The sequence below is a fragment of the Amblyomma mixtum genome, chromosome 7 (assembly GCF_055824585.1).
Source record: "Amblyomma mixtum isolate Tamu chromosome 7, ASM5582458v1, whole genome shotgun sequence".
Taxonomy (NCBI): Eukaryota; Metazoa; Arthropoda; class Arachnida; order Ixodida; family Ixodidae; genus Amblyomma; species Amblyomma mixtum.
This window is the reverse complement of record NC_143018.1, coordinates 46,406,069-46,421,101: the sequence shown is the minus strand read 5'-3', so window position 1 is coordinate 46,421,101 and position 15,033 is coordinate 46,406,069. Positions and strand designations below refer to the sequence as shown.

Genomic DNA, 15,033 nt, shown 5'->3' with positions numbered 1-15,033 from the left:
TCGCAACGCACGGTGATGCTGCTGACGCCGGCTTTGAAGGCCAGAAGGGGCGGACCTCCTAGTGGCGCCATCTGTCGTGGACAGAGCAAACTGTTCTCTGTAAACGGTCTACTCCGTTATTAAAGCTCCGGTGATATTTTTTGAAAAGAAACAATTTATGTGTACTCACCAATCCCTTTGTACCTTGTATCTGACGACAGTGCAGAACTATCAGTTCATTTTAATCACACAGAACAGACGCATAATGCACATGTACAACAGCTCGCTGTTTGGAGTTATAGCAAATTTATTTAGATAGAGATAAAAATACAAGATATTCAAGTATAAATGCACACAAAAAAATCACAGGAAACGTCCCGCTCCATGCCTTGCCCAACTTCTCCGGTTCCACGCAAAGTGATCGGAGAACGTAAATTACGTAAATTATCCAAGTTCAAGCGTCTTCTTCAAGAGTTCATTTTCCGTCTTTCTTTCCCTCGGCCGAAGATTTCGCGTCGGTAGAAGAAGCCGATACGTTCTCGTAATGCCGAATGTCGCCTAGGCATCCTGTGACACCTCGAGAGCCAATCAGCGCGCGGCGGAGTGTTGGAGAAACTATGTTTGACCGTAGAGTGACTAGTACGGTGCACGGAGCGGTTGGTTATCAGTTTGCTTCACGACTGATAGGAGGCTAACCGGCGCCGCAGTCGTCTCCCCGCAGTTTCACTCTACTATAAATGCTAATCACCGCTGAGCCCGGTTAGGATTTTTTTGTACTTTTTGTAATGGAACGGGCGCGGGATCAATAAAAAGCCCATTACAGCCGCGAGCAAATATACTGCACAGAAAGATGTCTGCTATTTTTTTCTATGCGGTATATCCGCGTAAGTGGCGCCACGCGGTGAGCGGGGAAGTGACTAGTCGCTCAGGTTCATGTCGACCACTTCGTCGAGGAATGGTTTGAGCATGGGGAGGTAGACGCGCTCGACGGCGCGCAGGTCGTAGCCGCTGTCCACGTACACGGCGCCGGCCACGGACTGAAAGAAGTTCTGGATGAAGCAGCGCCGCTTCTCCACGGCCCCGAGCTCCTTCAGGGTCTGCGGGTCACACCACGTAACAGCGGCAGAGAAAGAGGGCGAAATGGCTGTTATACACCGAATGCAAAAAGCACTGGAAAACTACCATTAATTATAACTATAACTTATTATAATTAGATTATAATTATATTATATTAAAATTATATTATAATTATTAAATTACAATTTTGCAATTTGTAATTTTTATGTAATTTTGTCTTTACATTTGACTTTTACGCGTTACAAAGGGTTATAGTTGTGTTAAAAAATAGATTCTGTTCATGCTTCCTTTATTTATTTAGTATTACTGCTGGTTTTTTCAAACTTTTTTTAAGCTTTGCTGGTATGCTTTTATGCTGTCTGCATATTTCTTTCCTGTACAACTTCTATCTCTTTTCGGGGAGGCGAGAGCCCGTTAAACTACATCCCTAGCTTTTTCTCTCTGCCTCCCTCATCCTTGTGATGGAAAATAAAGGCATTATTATTATTATTATTATTATTATTATTATTATTATTATTATTATTATTATTATTATTATTATTATTATTATTATTATTATTATTATTATTATTATTATTATTATTATTATTATTAGCTCTCTTGTGCCATGGCAGCATCGAAGTGACAGCAGGCAAGTTCAACCTGGCGTCGTAATTTTACATTTAGGTACGAAATGTAACTACAAATCAACGAACGATCATGACAGTGGTTATCGAAGTTAGAGATGAATGTTTTCTCGTGCAAGAAAGTGACAAGGAGAAAGCGCTTCAATTAAAAGAAGACAGACTCCTCGCACAAGCTTCAAAGAAAGCTGAATGGATGCCTCCATCCAAAGCCTCTACATTATAATTAACCGATAATATATTAGGTAGGACGGTACAGTAGGGTAGTATAAAGAATGAAAAAAGAGCTTGCCTGAAAAAACAGCACGGCGTTATAGCGAGTGATAATAAACATTTTGTTCTGTATCAAGTGATACCATTACACTCGCGCATACCAGATGTGTTAGCAACGCCTTTTGTTCAATCTTGTTTTGACAGTTACAGTTCTGTGGAACTATGATGTCGAGAAAACTTGACACTCTAAAGAGACAATATATGCATTAACACGCAAGAAATTGGTTTATGGGGGTTTAACGTCCCAAAGCGACTAAGGCCACGAGGGACACCGTAGTGAAGGGCTCCGGAAATTTCGACCACCTGGGGTCCTTTAACGTGCGCCTACATCGCACAGTACAAGGGCCTCTAGAATTTCGCCTCCATCGAAATCCAACCGCCGCGGCTGGGGTCGAACCCGCGTGTTCCGAGTCAGCAGCCGAGCGCCATAAGAGCCACCGCGGCGGCTCAAAACAACAAAATTGACGACGCAAATACCGGACACATTTGTTACTTAATGTGCGGGTTTTAAGTATCAAATCGTACGTACTATCGCGCTCAATATGAGTTGCAACGCGCGGTCATCGACCGGGGCTCGTTCCGTGGTGTGCCTCCTCCAAACAGTCGCTCGGAATTCTGGGAGAAACTGCTGTTCCAGGAAACAACAGCACCCCCGCTCAGGAAAACGTTTCTCCCAGAATTCCGAGCGACTGTTTGGTTTGGTTTGGTTTGGTTTATGGGGTTTAACGTCCCAAAGCGACTAAGGCTATGAGAGACGCCGTAGTGGAGGGCTCCGGAAATTTCGACCACCTGGGGTTCTTTAACGTGCACTGACATCGCACAGCACACTGTTTGGAGGACGCACACCACGGAACGAGCCCCGGTCGATTACCGCGCGTTGCAACTCATATTGAGCGCGATAGTACGTATATGATGTACGCATGTATACATTCTCGAATCGAGCTTTTTCTTCGATAAAACATCGGAATCAATGGCGCCTGCCGCGGTGGCTCAGTGCTAACAGCGTTCAGCTGCTGAGCAGTGAACATGGGATGCATTTAGATGGAGGCATACTGCAAAAGGTGTCAGTGCATGTCAAATAACCCCAGGTGGACGGGGCCCTCCACAACGGGGCGACTATATCTTCGTCTCATACAACCACCTTCTTCATCCCTTTTCCCGCGGCTCGGTTGAGGTGTCCACCGAGAAGTGAGACAGTTACCTTTCCTTCTCCTATAACCAACTATTAAGGCGAAAGCCTTTAATGGCTCATACTGTCGTGACCAAGACGTGTCAGCAAATTTGTGGATGTTTCAGATTGGTCGAAATGTTGTGGTGTCACTGCGCGCGAATTTTGACCGGTGTCCACCGAAATATGTGAGACAGTTGCTGCGCAATTTCCTTTCCTCAAATACAATTTTCGGCTGGTGTCCACCGAGATATGTGAGACAGTTACTGCGTAATTTCCTTTCCTCAAATACAATTTTCATTTTCTTCATTATGGGGGCCACTCTTTCTTTTTCTTCTTTCACTCCACTTCCTCCCTTCCTGTACGGTGCGGTTCAGGTGTCCACCGAGATGACTGAGAATTACAGCGCGATTTTCTTTCCTCAAAAAGCGTTGCGTTCAAAGAGCGCTACAACACGCTGTCGCGTTCCACGCCTGAAGGCAAATTAATGCACCAACAGAATGTGAAGTGAACAATCGCGTAGCAGAATGCAGCACTCAGGCTTTCGCCTTTCACCCCTTTAGCCGCTAAAGTTCCTCGTAATTTTTTAATATTGCTAAGCAATGATACTTAATTTTATTCCAACTACTCCGAACTATCGTGATTTCTTTTGAAATTTTCCAATGGCCATTACACTACTCAGCCCCTCGGCAATGCTCTAAAACATCCGTGCTTCAGAAGGCATGGGGGGACGTGTACTATACCTGCACGTCCTTGACGTTTCGTATGTACTCGTTGAGGTGCTCCCAGTCGCGGCGGTCGTCGATGAAGACGGCCTCGTGGAAGCCATTGCGTACAGCCAGCAGCGCATAGGCCTCCTGGCACTCGACCAGAGCACGCCTCTGCGCCAGCTGCTCCTTGGTCTTGACGGCGCAGTGCTCGAGAAGGTACTGCGAGATGATGAACTTCAGCACGTAGTCGCCCACATAATCCAGAGGGTCGCAGAAAGTCTTGTTGTTGGGCCGCTTGCTCTGCTTGTACGTACGGTGCAGCAAAGCCCGAAGCAGCGTGCCTGCAAGGCAGTGAGAGAGACTGTCATCGTTCTGCAGGTAAGGAAGTTCTGATGCTCATCGCAAGACAGTCTTTTTTCCGTTTCCGGTAGCGCCTTTACTAACGGCTTCTGTTAAAGCTGGCAACTAAAGACCAGCGCCAGAGATGTTATGCCAGAGTGCCAAAATGCATTAATTATCTACCATGTGACCCGTACAACCACCGCATACCCAATCGCTCTGGCCACCCCAGCTCTCAGGTATGTAGCACATATACCCTGATAACACACACACATATTGGACCTGTCCACGTGCCACACAGTCACCAAAGTAACTACAACGTAACAGTCGGGGAGAAAAGTCTCCGGACCACGTGTTCCTCAAACGAAGCTTATAGCTCTACAATCAGACAGCGGCTGGAGACCGCACTTGTGGAGATGAAAGAACAAAAATTTAACTTTTACCTCCACGAGTGTGGTCTCCAGCCGCCGACAAATAGCAGAGTTATCGGCTTCGTTACAGGAACACGTGATCCGGAGACTTTTGTCCCCTGCTGTACATTCCTACCCATCTGCCCCCCGTGCTAGGCCATATGGGCTTAGACGGTAGGACCTGAGAAGGTGACCCGGACCAGGGTTGAAAAATAAATGTTTCCCTCTCTCTCGCGCGCGCGCGCACGATCAGCATCTGAATTCGTTCTGTATTTCTTCAGCATTGTATAGAAACATGTCCGCGAACAGTACTAAAGAGCAAAACATCGAAACAAATACCTACCACGCTCTCTACGAAGGGCGGTGGGATCTAAGACTAAAATTAAGTGCAATTCATAGAAGATTTCAAACTGGCAGCGGGCTCAAGATATTTCGTCACAGCCATATTAAAAGACCGCGAGGAGACAGAACAGAAGACGGCTCAACTCTTTGTCTTGAACTCGTAGCCGCTCAAACGATCCTTGACGAACTTCTCCGGGTAGTCCATCTGGAGTTTTACCACCAGTTCTGGCTTCAGCTCAAAGTGGGGGTGAGATTCCCCTCGAGCTCCTGCGACACAAATGTAAACAAAATTCATAAACGGTGTGATCCAGAAACCACCCTGTGCGCGACAAAATCATCATTCTAGTGCTCTTTGTCAGTATTTCTAAGAAGAAGTAAGATATTCAAACTAAACCGAAGCATTTGACAGCGTTTTTACTGGCAATGAACTTCCCCAGGGCTTCACTCTGGAGGTGAACTGACAGCGACGAGTGACATCAGAATGTATAAGGGGTATCAAGCCGCCGTCTTACCAAACGTCACCCTGCATACTAGACAGAATGGTGGGCTAGGAGTGCTCTAAATAACTGGTAGTTTTAGTGCAATACAAGTAAGCACACAGTGGAATATAACCGCATAGAGAGCATATTAACATATTGCACCAATGAGAGTCTTCGCGTGGTTATCGCTGCCGACCCAGCTCAGCACGAACAAAGTGATCTTAGGAGCGTGGCGCTCCGTTCGATATACCGAACGTTTTTCTGGACCGGAGTTCGATAAACGCGGACAATACAACACTTCCGCATGGGAATTTTTTTACTGTTCGCTATAAGCAATCATTCGTTATACCCAAGTACGATACGTGCGGGATCGACTGCATCTGCGTAATTCTCTTCTGTACAGAACTGGAACCTCCAAGAACTTCGTGCTAAGCAGCGCTACCCAAGCAGTGGCAGAAAGCAGGCTCTTGCCCGCCACACACAACGCCATTGGCGGTAGCTGTATGCAGTGGTGCGGTAGCTTGGTGAATTGAAACTGCAATTTGAGGTTGGGGGACGTCGATCTAAATTCCGCTACTAGTTCACTATTTAGAGTGCTGCTCTTAGGCGCCCGTTCCTCGCTTCCGCGTCGTAGTTGTCGCCGTCGGCGTAACCGGTTGTCCAAGTAACAGATCGAAACGCCACCTGGAACGTGGCTGCCACGGAAAGATCCCGGAGGATGTCTAGCAGCATAACGTGCCACCCGCCAACCATGAAGAGCTGCGTTCAAATTTCGCATTACCAGCTATCGTAATCATCTGTCAATTTCCTTGTCCATTCTTTGCTGTTTTGCGCTAAAAAAAAGAGCAAAACGCTGAGCTAGCGTATGAGTATCGAGCGTTAGCAATATCGAACGAATATTGCGTCATTAGCCATCTTCGCTATACCCGGTACACATTTTTCGTTATATCCAGATATCTATTTTTTGCTGCCATCGTATAAAACGCAGAATACAAATCGTTTGACACTACTTAGAATGTCCTACGTCAATTAGTTTGGCCGTCATGGACGTCTGAAGTTTCAGTTGGGGAACCAAAGGTCATCGGCGCGAATCCCTATTATGTGCCACGCTTTTATTCGACTAGTAATCTCATGCTCCGTAGCACGCTGAATCGTTTGATACCACGCCGAACATTACGCCAATTATGTGGTCCACAATCTGTGTACCAGTGGTACCACTCACTGGTCCCACTTGAACGACCTTGTGTTCCATACTAACGCGACCTTGAGCAATGCGAGTATTGGAGCTAACACTCTAAAATTCGCATACTGCTATCTGAGATCTCTCTTTGGTGTGGGTGGTACGTTTCAGGTCAGATCAAGATGCGCTCACCGGAATAGTCGAAGCAATGCGGCCAAGTCGTTCCACTGACTCCCTTTTACGAATGCGTAACCCGATGATCTGGTTCTTCCATTTCGCACAACAGAATCACGCGATTTGTTTAGTCAGCATGAGATGCTCCCGAAAATGTTGAGCCTGTCGGCTGATCCACGTCGGCTGGACCGTCGGCTCTTACTTGAGACGCTCATTTTGGTGTAACTTCTTCGTACCAGGAAGCAGCGAAAAGTTTGAAAATCTTTTTCTTCCCTTACCGTTCGGCTGAGATGTCTTCGCAGGTGTCTTCGGTGCTTCCTTCAAAGGCGTACTCAGGGTCTGTAGATATAAACGTGCACGCCATCAGCGACAGGAATCTCCTGACCTCACAGTGGTGTAAACTACAACCGAAAGGCGGTTAAATGACCTTGCGAAATATTTTTATTACGAGCTAATTTCCCAAAACACTATTAGAACGCAAAGGGGGCATTGCATAAAAGGGACCCAGTTAGGTGCGTATATAAAGTAAAGCAGCTTGTGATGAGATGGGAACCCTCCATCCACTTAACGTAACGTACAAGGACCGGATTCCGGGGGAAAGTAAAGCTAAACAACACCCGCCGAAAGTAAATGGATGCTGGCTTCTGTTTCGTTGCAAAAGCACATGGGCATTCAATGTGGGTAAATGCGCCTCAGTTTCAAAGCCGGTGCACGATCTCCGTAGCGTATCAGTCAAGATATATAAAATAGGCCAAATTTTCTGAGATTCTAGAGGAAAAAGAAAGGGGACCTGTACGCACTATCAGGCCAGCATCGAACACTAAACACTGCGTATGGACATAATGCAATAGCTTGCTTTATTGCATTAAACTTGAGTAAGCAAGCAGCCTGATTCATAGTTCTTTATGACGCCCTTGACATGCCCACTTTTAGAGCAGTGCACATCCACCACCCTGCTAAACAACAATGTTAAGCTGCACTATAAAAGGCTAACATACGTGAGAGTTCCCGTTCGAATCAAGCCTGGCAGATACTCACGAGAGAGAAATTCAGTGTGAAGAGAAATCAAACAAGAAAGCATGTGCTTTTTACAAAGATAGCGATCACCTTCTTAGGAGCTTCCTTGACGCCTTCGAGTTCATCCAAAATGTCCGCCATGTCGACAAAGCCGTCGGCGTTCTCCATTGGTAGGAAGCGAAGATTACTCTGCAAGAAACGGCGCAAGATATTTAGCCACTTGAGGAGGCATAGACAGCAGCATGCATTAACTACGTGACAGTTCTCAAGCATAGGTAATCGAAATATGGAAACGGAACTATGCCCAACTCGTGAACGAGTTACGTCAGAGGCCGCCACGGACTTCGCCGAGCAGACAAATTGGAGAGGGTGAAGACTATAAAGAAAAGGAGAGGCGCTGTAGTGATTCGTGGAGACCGTGTTATAAGAGACTCTCTGCGAGGCTGAGTGACGAAAAATAAGCGAAGGCCGCGAAGGCTAGTTGTCTAAAATAGCTAGTTTCGGTTTCCGGAACATGGGGCTAACGCCAGCTGAATGCGCCGAGTAACGGCGCAAAAACTAAAGCATCCCCAGACCGCGGCAGTGGGCGATGCGATGCGCTCCGCTCAGCGTTTGTCTTTTTCTCCACCCTTGACTAAGCACGGAAAAAAAAGATGTTAACGAGTCATCTCACTCAGCGATCTGTGCGCACGTAAAAATATGAGTCAACACAACAAAAAAAATAAGTACGCGTAAAATAAAGGAAAGCAGCGCCCACGTTCTGTCAGCAGCTCCAAAGTAAGACGCAGAAAAGTGGAACTGCGCACAACGCACAGCTGCTGTGTACGTGTAGTCATGCCCAGTATAACCAGACGCCGCGTAGATGCAGTGCGTAGCTCCTAGTTGATGAGCTCTACAATGTGCGCATTTCTGACAAAATCGCGCAGGCGTGACGAGGGCTACTATAAGAATAAAAATGCAGGATATTTTTTCTTTCTTTTTTGCCGTGCTCTGGGAGTGGTTCACCTTGTCGAGGCCTCCCACCGAATGACCTCGCTCTCTGCTGCATGAACAAATACCGAAAGCACGTCGTTTTGGCGCCTCAGGTGCAGTCGTCGTCTACACCTACCTGAGGCATCCAAAGCGAAACTATAGAGGTGCCGCACTTTAAAAAAGAAACTGAATTTACTCGCTCCTACCCCCCTCCCCCTTCTTTCCTGCCATGCAGCTCTCTTCTGAGAAAACAGGAACGATGACCTCGACCAATCCGGACGCCTCAGCTGATAAAGAACACGCAAAATGAAACCATGCACAGCCCTGGATGACCATTAAGAAAGATATAATAAGAGGAGCCCGGTGCGCGCCGCATTCTTGGCACCGACCGAAACCGAAACTATAGAGCTGAATCACCGAGCTCGCTGCGTTGCGCTGCGATAGCATCGTTAAGCGTTCCGTCGTCTGCGAGGCCCTGCTTCCTGCGACAGCCGTGCAATGCACACTACGCTTATCACATTCGTACATCCAGAATGGTACCTATCGCTATATGCAAGGCGCGTCCGGTGACAGCAAACCGAAACCACAGAATCGGTCTCTCTTAAGTACTGTCCGCACGGTGCCGTCTCAGTGTCTGTATAGTTTCGTACAGTAAAGCCCCTTTGAGCCAAGCAACCGCAGACTGTGTGTAACGCCTAATAATGCGAGAAATTAAGCGCGACATATGCGACATGTCCCCATCTCGCAGCGTAAACGCAAATGATTCTCTACTGTCGGGAACTGCGTACCATTCTAAATTTTTTAATGAACTGCTTCTCCTACCTCTGTTGGAAGAGTTAAGGAGCAAAATAAACCTGCTACAATTACGTGACGATTTTTTTATCTTCAAATAGCCGGTGTCAAAAAAAGAAAAATATTTGCTTTCCGATCCCATCACTTGTGGCTAAACGTCCGATTCCGTCACTTTATTGGGTTACGGCAAACAACGAGGGTATGAAAACTTTATTCCTCCTTGAGCCCATCTCCGCCACTGTGCGTTGATACTGGTGGAGAAAGTTGTTTTTGCCGCGGCCGCACGTTGAGGGAAAACGTAGAGCTGGTTTTCGAACTTCAGCTAAGTTATAGCTGTCACTCGAGGTGGCAACAGGAGTGTTGCAGGTAATACTATACGACCTCACTACTGAACTGAAACTTTTGGCTTCCACGCAAAACAACGAAGCTCACTCGGCGGTCCCCACAAGCGGAGAACCGAGATGCCTACCAGACATTTTTAGGACAGGAGCACGTATACGGTGTATATGAACGATATATATCGGTGGCTGTTCCTTTTTGATGCTGTTGATTTTGTAGACCCGACGCCGCTTAGAAATGACGTATACGCGCCCCAAAAAATCTGGACAAGTGTTTCTATTGCGTAGCTGCCGCCACCATATATGACATGGCCCCGAGAGCGTTCAGAATTACCGCGCGAGTTTTGGATGCTCGCTATATATCTCAGTTGTTTTGAATGACCGTCGGAACTTAGTCATTGCGCACAGTAACCATAAGTCAGAACTTTGCGACGCGAAGGAAAAGCAAGTCAATGACAGTCAAAATGTTCGCAGATTTTTGTTGCACGAAGACTCCAGGCACCACAGGAAATCGTTCCAATATTGGAAACATATTGGCAAGCAATGACTGGGCCTACAAACGACCGGTGTGAAGCCATCCATTTGCAATGTTGTGCCAATTGCCTTGGATGCTTGGGACTAGACCATCGCAACCAACGTGTACACGCGGCATCTCGCATATCACCCCGTAGTTTTCTCAAAATCACAAGTTTATCTCCCCACCGCGGTGGCTCAGTGGTTACGGCACTCGGCTGTTGACCCGAAACACGCTGGTTCAATCCCGGTCGCGGCGGCCGAATTTCGATGGAGGCGAAATTCCAGAGGCCCGTGTACTGTGCGATGTCGGTGCCCGTTAAAGAACCCCACGTGGTCTAAACCTCCGGAGCCCTTCACTACGGCGTCCCTCATAGCCTGAGTTGCTTCGGGACGTTGAACCCCAATAAACCAAACAAGTTTATCTGCTGGCAGCCGACAGACGACGCTAACTGGGGTCCAAGAAAGTTGTGTTTGAATCTGCTGTCGTACACTGACAGCGGGTAAAATGCATGCATCTGCAGCGTAAGATATGCCCCATATAGCATAGCATTCTTTAAGGTCTGACCTGCTGCATGGCTTCGCGACAACAGCAGCCGCATGACTCATGCCTGTGGTCACTCGGGCATCTTATCGAACTTTCAGCGACCGATTCTCAGGGCCGGCTTGAAGTGGGGGCTCTCCAGATGAGCACCGACAGTTTGCGAGGCGATATAGGCAAAAAGGGAAGTCTGAGAGCAAGTCCGCCGCTACAGGGCACTCATTTAAACACCTCAAAAGTGTTCGATATCAGCGATAAATCGAAACATCTGGCAACAATTCAATAGGGTCGCACATCGGAAATGGAAGGAAAAGAACGTCGCTCCCAGGAGTGCAGAGCCAAGGCGAGAAACGTACGCGGAGGCGCAACGTCTGGGGTTCTAATACAGGCAAATTTCCAAAATGGCAGGAGGAAGTGCTTAAATGTTTTTATATTGTTCTTAAAAACAATGTCCTTAAAGTACTTTTTAAACGTTTCTGAACGCTACAAATGAACATTGGAATAACCTTGCAAGAGTGTGCAGGCCCGCCAGATGTGAAGCTATACAACATAACGGTCTGCAAGGACCAACAACGACGGCGACACTTGAGCTCTACGATAAATGACAAACAGCACATGCAACTCCCTCACCTCCGAACGAATACCATGGAGACAAGTTTATATAGCCATTACTGAAGGTTTCTCACGTATGGTGAAGGGGTAATGATAAACAAAGTTTTCTAGCAAAGTAATGTATAGCTGTCATAGCCGGGCATGCGAGCTATGGCGGGCACAACCCAAGATATTTATTGTACAGAACTGCTAGCTGAAAAACATCCTTACTGCAGGGATAGTGGTCAAAATTCTGGGACATAATGCTTAAAATTATTTCCAATGTTCTTTTATAGTTATTATTTAAACATTTTAAAACTTTTAGAACGCAACATTCAAATAATGTTTAGCTTAACGTTAACTGATGTTTAAGGCACATTTAGGACACAAAATTAGCACAATGTTCACATTGAATGCTAAACTAAAGGTTTAATAGAACGTACGTATAATATTATCTGTTACCTTTTAACGTTAAAATACAGTTCCAATATAACATGTAAAGCTAGTACAACTTGCATAACAGTTTCATAACATTGATTTATTGGTCGGTGCTACTTGGGTCATTTTCTTATGCATATCCAACAAACCTGCAATCCCTTTCTATCAAAGCCTCAAGTTATTGACACCGGATTTCTAGGGCCTACTCACACAGTTAAATTCGCCACACCGTAAAATCAGAGCCAGATGCTATCACAGCATAATACACCACGCAAGCGAAGACCGTAAGGCCGGGTCAGAAATGAGCATAAAATCTGAAAAATTCAACGCACATTCTTTTTGCATTTTCAGGAGCACACAATCTATTAGAATTTGTTCGAGAAGCCAGGTTCGTTTCTGTTCCCTTTATACCATTTCGAAACTATGTGTACTGAGCGATATATACAAGTTCTTAACTTCGGTCTGATGTTGTACACAATTCAGTTTTATTAAGCGCTTGGAAAGCAAACCGAGCCGTCCGTTCCATATTTTTTTTTTCTTTGTATATATATTCTAACTGACAGGCAAAAAGCTAGGCCTTATACTATGTGACATGTTCTACATATGCTGCTACGTGAATGATCGTTATAGAACACCTAGTTTGGTGTCTCGTTTCTCTAACAAAGAAAGCGCAGGACTTTTTTTCTGTCTTTGTCTTTGCGCGCATGAAGTTTCCGCAGGGTTTTAACATTTTCCTTTGTACCATACGGCTGCGTTCAGGTCGACGTCAAGTGCAGTTATTCACTGCGGTTACACGCCTGTTCCCAGCGCATGACACAGGTCAAAAACCTCCCAACGCACATTTTATTTTCTTATTGTCTCGCGGTTTCATTGTGTCTGATTCAACGGGCATCGTTTTGTGCTTTGTCACTTTATGGCCGCACAAGTGGGCACAAGGATGTTGCCTCTCTCGCTTGTGTGAGTAAGGTTTTATTCTTCAAGTGCAAAACAGCGGCGGCAACTAGTAAATGCAAACAAAACAAATCATTACAGGTGTTCTGTGTATACCTACGGCGAATTATAAGGCAGCCGGCTGTGCGTATATTTTTAAGCCTAAGCTGAGTTGCACTTAACAACTTAATTACTGTCATAATGATCACCGCATTTTTTATTTTCTCTCCAGTTTATTTTGGTTGCACGATAACGAAGCTCTGGCCCTTAGCCGTAGCATTTGAATTTCCCCTTCGGCACTGCGATAACAGGGAGGGGGGGGGGGGGGGGGGGGCAAGCAGGGAGAACAGAACTACGCGGAGGAAATCGTCTCAAGGCTGCGGGTTGCTAAATAACGCCACGGTAGGTTGTAATCGCGGCTTGCTCGTTTTCGTCTTTCATGTGAAGACTGGCTTCGCCTTTTGCGCTCGCATATTGAAGGTACTGGCAGCGCTCTATCTAACGAGTGTAAAAATGGATGACAGATTTGTGCATTGATGGTCGCTCCATTCCAGTAATTAGACTAAGCGCTCGAAACTGAGACCATTTAATCGCGATCGCTGCCAGTTCAACAATTGAGTGTAAGGATTCTCTCCTTTTTTTTTTTTTTTTCACGCTAGATGCATGCACGGTACCATACTTATCCGCTCTTCATACAGCAGAGTGTGACTGCAACAATGCAGAAGGCAGACTGCACAGCCACGACTACTGCCTTGATCGCGGTGAACGCAAATTATAATAGAGCGCTATCACCAGAGCACAGCTGTACAAAAAGCGAAGTGAACAAGCGCTTCCATTTTCCGGCAAAAGCTATAGAGGCCATCCTCTACGTCGGAAGCTGCGGCTTGAAAGAGGAGGCAATCTTCGTTGCTATCTGAAGACCGACACCCATCGCCGGCTTGGGAAGGCCTCGTAGACGGCTTTGTCACACCTCTTCAACGTCGTCAGCGAGCGCGGTAGGGTTCTCGGAGCTAAGCAGTCAGAGAAAGAGTTAAGAGTTCAACTATTTATGGCCAAAAACACACCGAGGCTTGTTAAGATATAAACAACGTGAAACTGACAAATAATAAACCGGTTCGTACCGCAGAACTTTTTATTTATTTACTGGGACGAATAACAAACACAAATAACCGACTTTTGAGCGCTGCTGTTGCCAGGCGGAACAAAAGCTATTGGAAGTTTAGATAGCGAGTTAAAAGCGGGAGCAAAAAACACTCACCCGGGTGCGGAAGCGAGAAGCCAAGTGCACCGTCAGCTGAGCAGGGCGCTATGCAACCAGCGCTGACGCCCAAGCAAGTGCGAGCGAGGAGCGGCGAACGGCAGAGCAGCTCCGATAAACTCGAAAAAATAGTTCCAACAACCTGTAGAGGCAGCAGGGAGGAGCAGACTGAGAGGAGCAGCAGAAAATGAGAGAGAGCAGTGAGCGAAGTGACAGAGGGAAGATGAAAGAGGAGGAAGTGGTGAGAGTGCGTCCGGATGGCACTGGTTCGACGAGGTCCGGTATCATTCCTTGCATAAAAACAGCGCAGTAGAAGAGACCAAGAAAAGAAGACACAAGCATTGGAATCATTGTTCGCTGCTCTACCCCTCTGTCCCTCCCCTAAATTTTGTCACCATTGCTCCGGAGGTGCTAAAGCGTTAAAGCAGTTAAAGCAACCTCTCTCCCATAATGCCCCCCTGTATGTTTCGGACTCTCTCTCGGGCTTTCTTATCTGTAGCCTTGTCTGTAACACTCTAGATACTTGCGCTCTAGTCGCGACTGCCATTTCTAATGCAACACGGCAGCGCGGCATTATGCTTTCTAATGTGAAGCAGAGTCAGTTACGCCTGTCGCTTTTCGTTCTCGCCCCATACTCAGAAAACAGAAAGCAGAGTGACGTAAACAATATTCGTCGACGCGCGCAAAGACAATTAAGTACAGTTGAGACAAGAAACAAAATGGAGGCCCCTACTTTTGCCATGATGCAATGGAATCAGATTTTACGGAAAAACTGATCACCATTAGAAGTTCCAAAAACTGCGCTCAAGTTGAGCCAAAAAGCTCGCATTCAGGAGGTGTGCCCAAAGTTGCACGGTGCCTTGAGCCTTTATTTGTGAGCATGGAGAAC

General features: G+C 46.5%; 1 protein-coding gene across 1 annotated transcript; it reads right to left on the bottom strand.

Moving 5' to 3' along the window:
• Positions 1-262: 262 nt before the first annotated feature.
• Positions 263-14,332, bottom strand: LOC149335900 (uncharacterized). Its single transcript, XM_089554584.1, has 6 exons — positions 14,145-14,332; positions 7,862-7,960; positions 7,033-7,093; positions 5,066-5,188; positions 3,864-4,171; positions 263-1,076 (listed from the first exon to the last, which is right to left on the bottom strand). The coding sequence occupies exons 2-6, from the start codon at positions 7,937-7,939 to the stop codon at positions 897-899; spliced, it is 750 nt and encodes a 249-aa protein (XP_089410710.1). The 5' UTR covers positions 7,940-7,960; positions 14,145-14,332; the 3' UTR covers positions 263-896.
• Positions 14,333-15,033: the final 701 nt, after the last annotated feature.

What these genes read in the sequence shown, in the direction of transcription:
- LOC149335900 (XM_089554584.1), bottom strand. Translation starts at nt 7,939, where the DNA reads ATGGAGAACGCCGACGGCTTTGTCGACATGGCGGACATTTTGGATGAA. An exon ending in GAAGACATCTCAGCCGAACG is followed by an intron (nt 5,189 to 7,032) that starts GTAAGGGAAGAA and finishes TTTGTGTCGCAG; the next exon opens with GAGCTCGAGGGGAATCTCAC. An exon ending in CTACGAGTTCAAGACAAAGA is followed by an intron (nt 4,172 to 5,065) that starts GTTGAGCCGTCT and finishes ACTGCCTTGCAG; the next exon opens with GCACGCTGCTTCGGGCTTTG.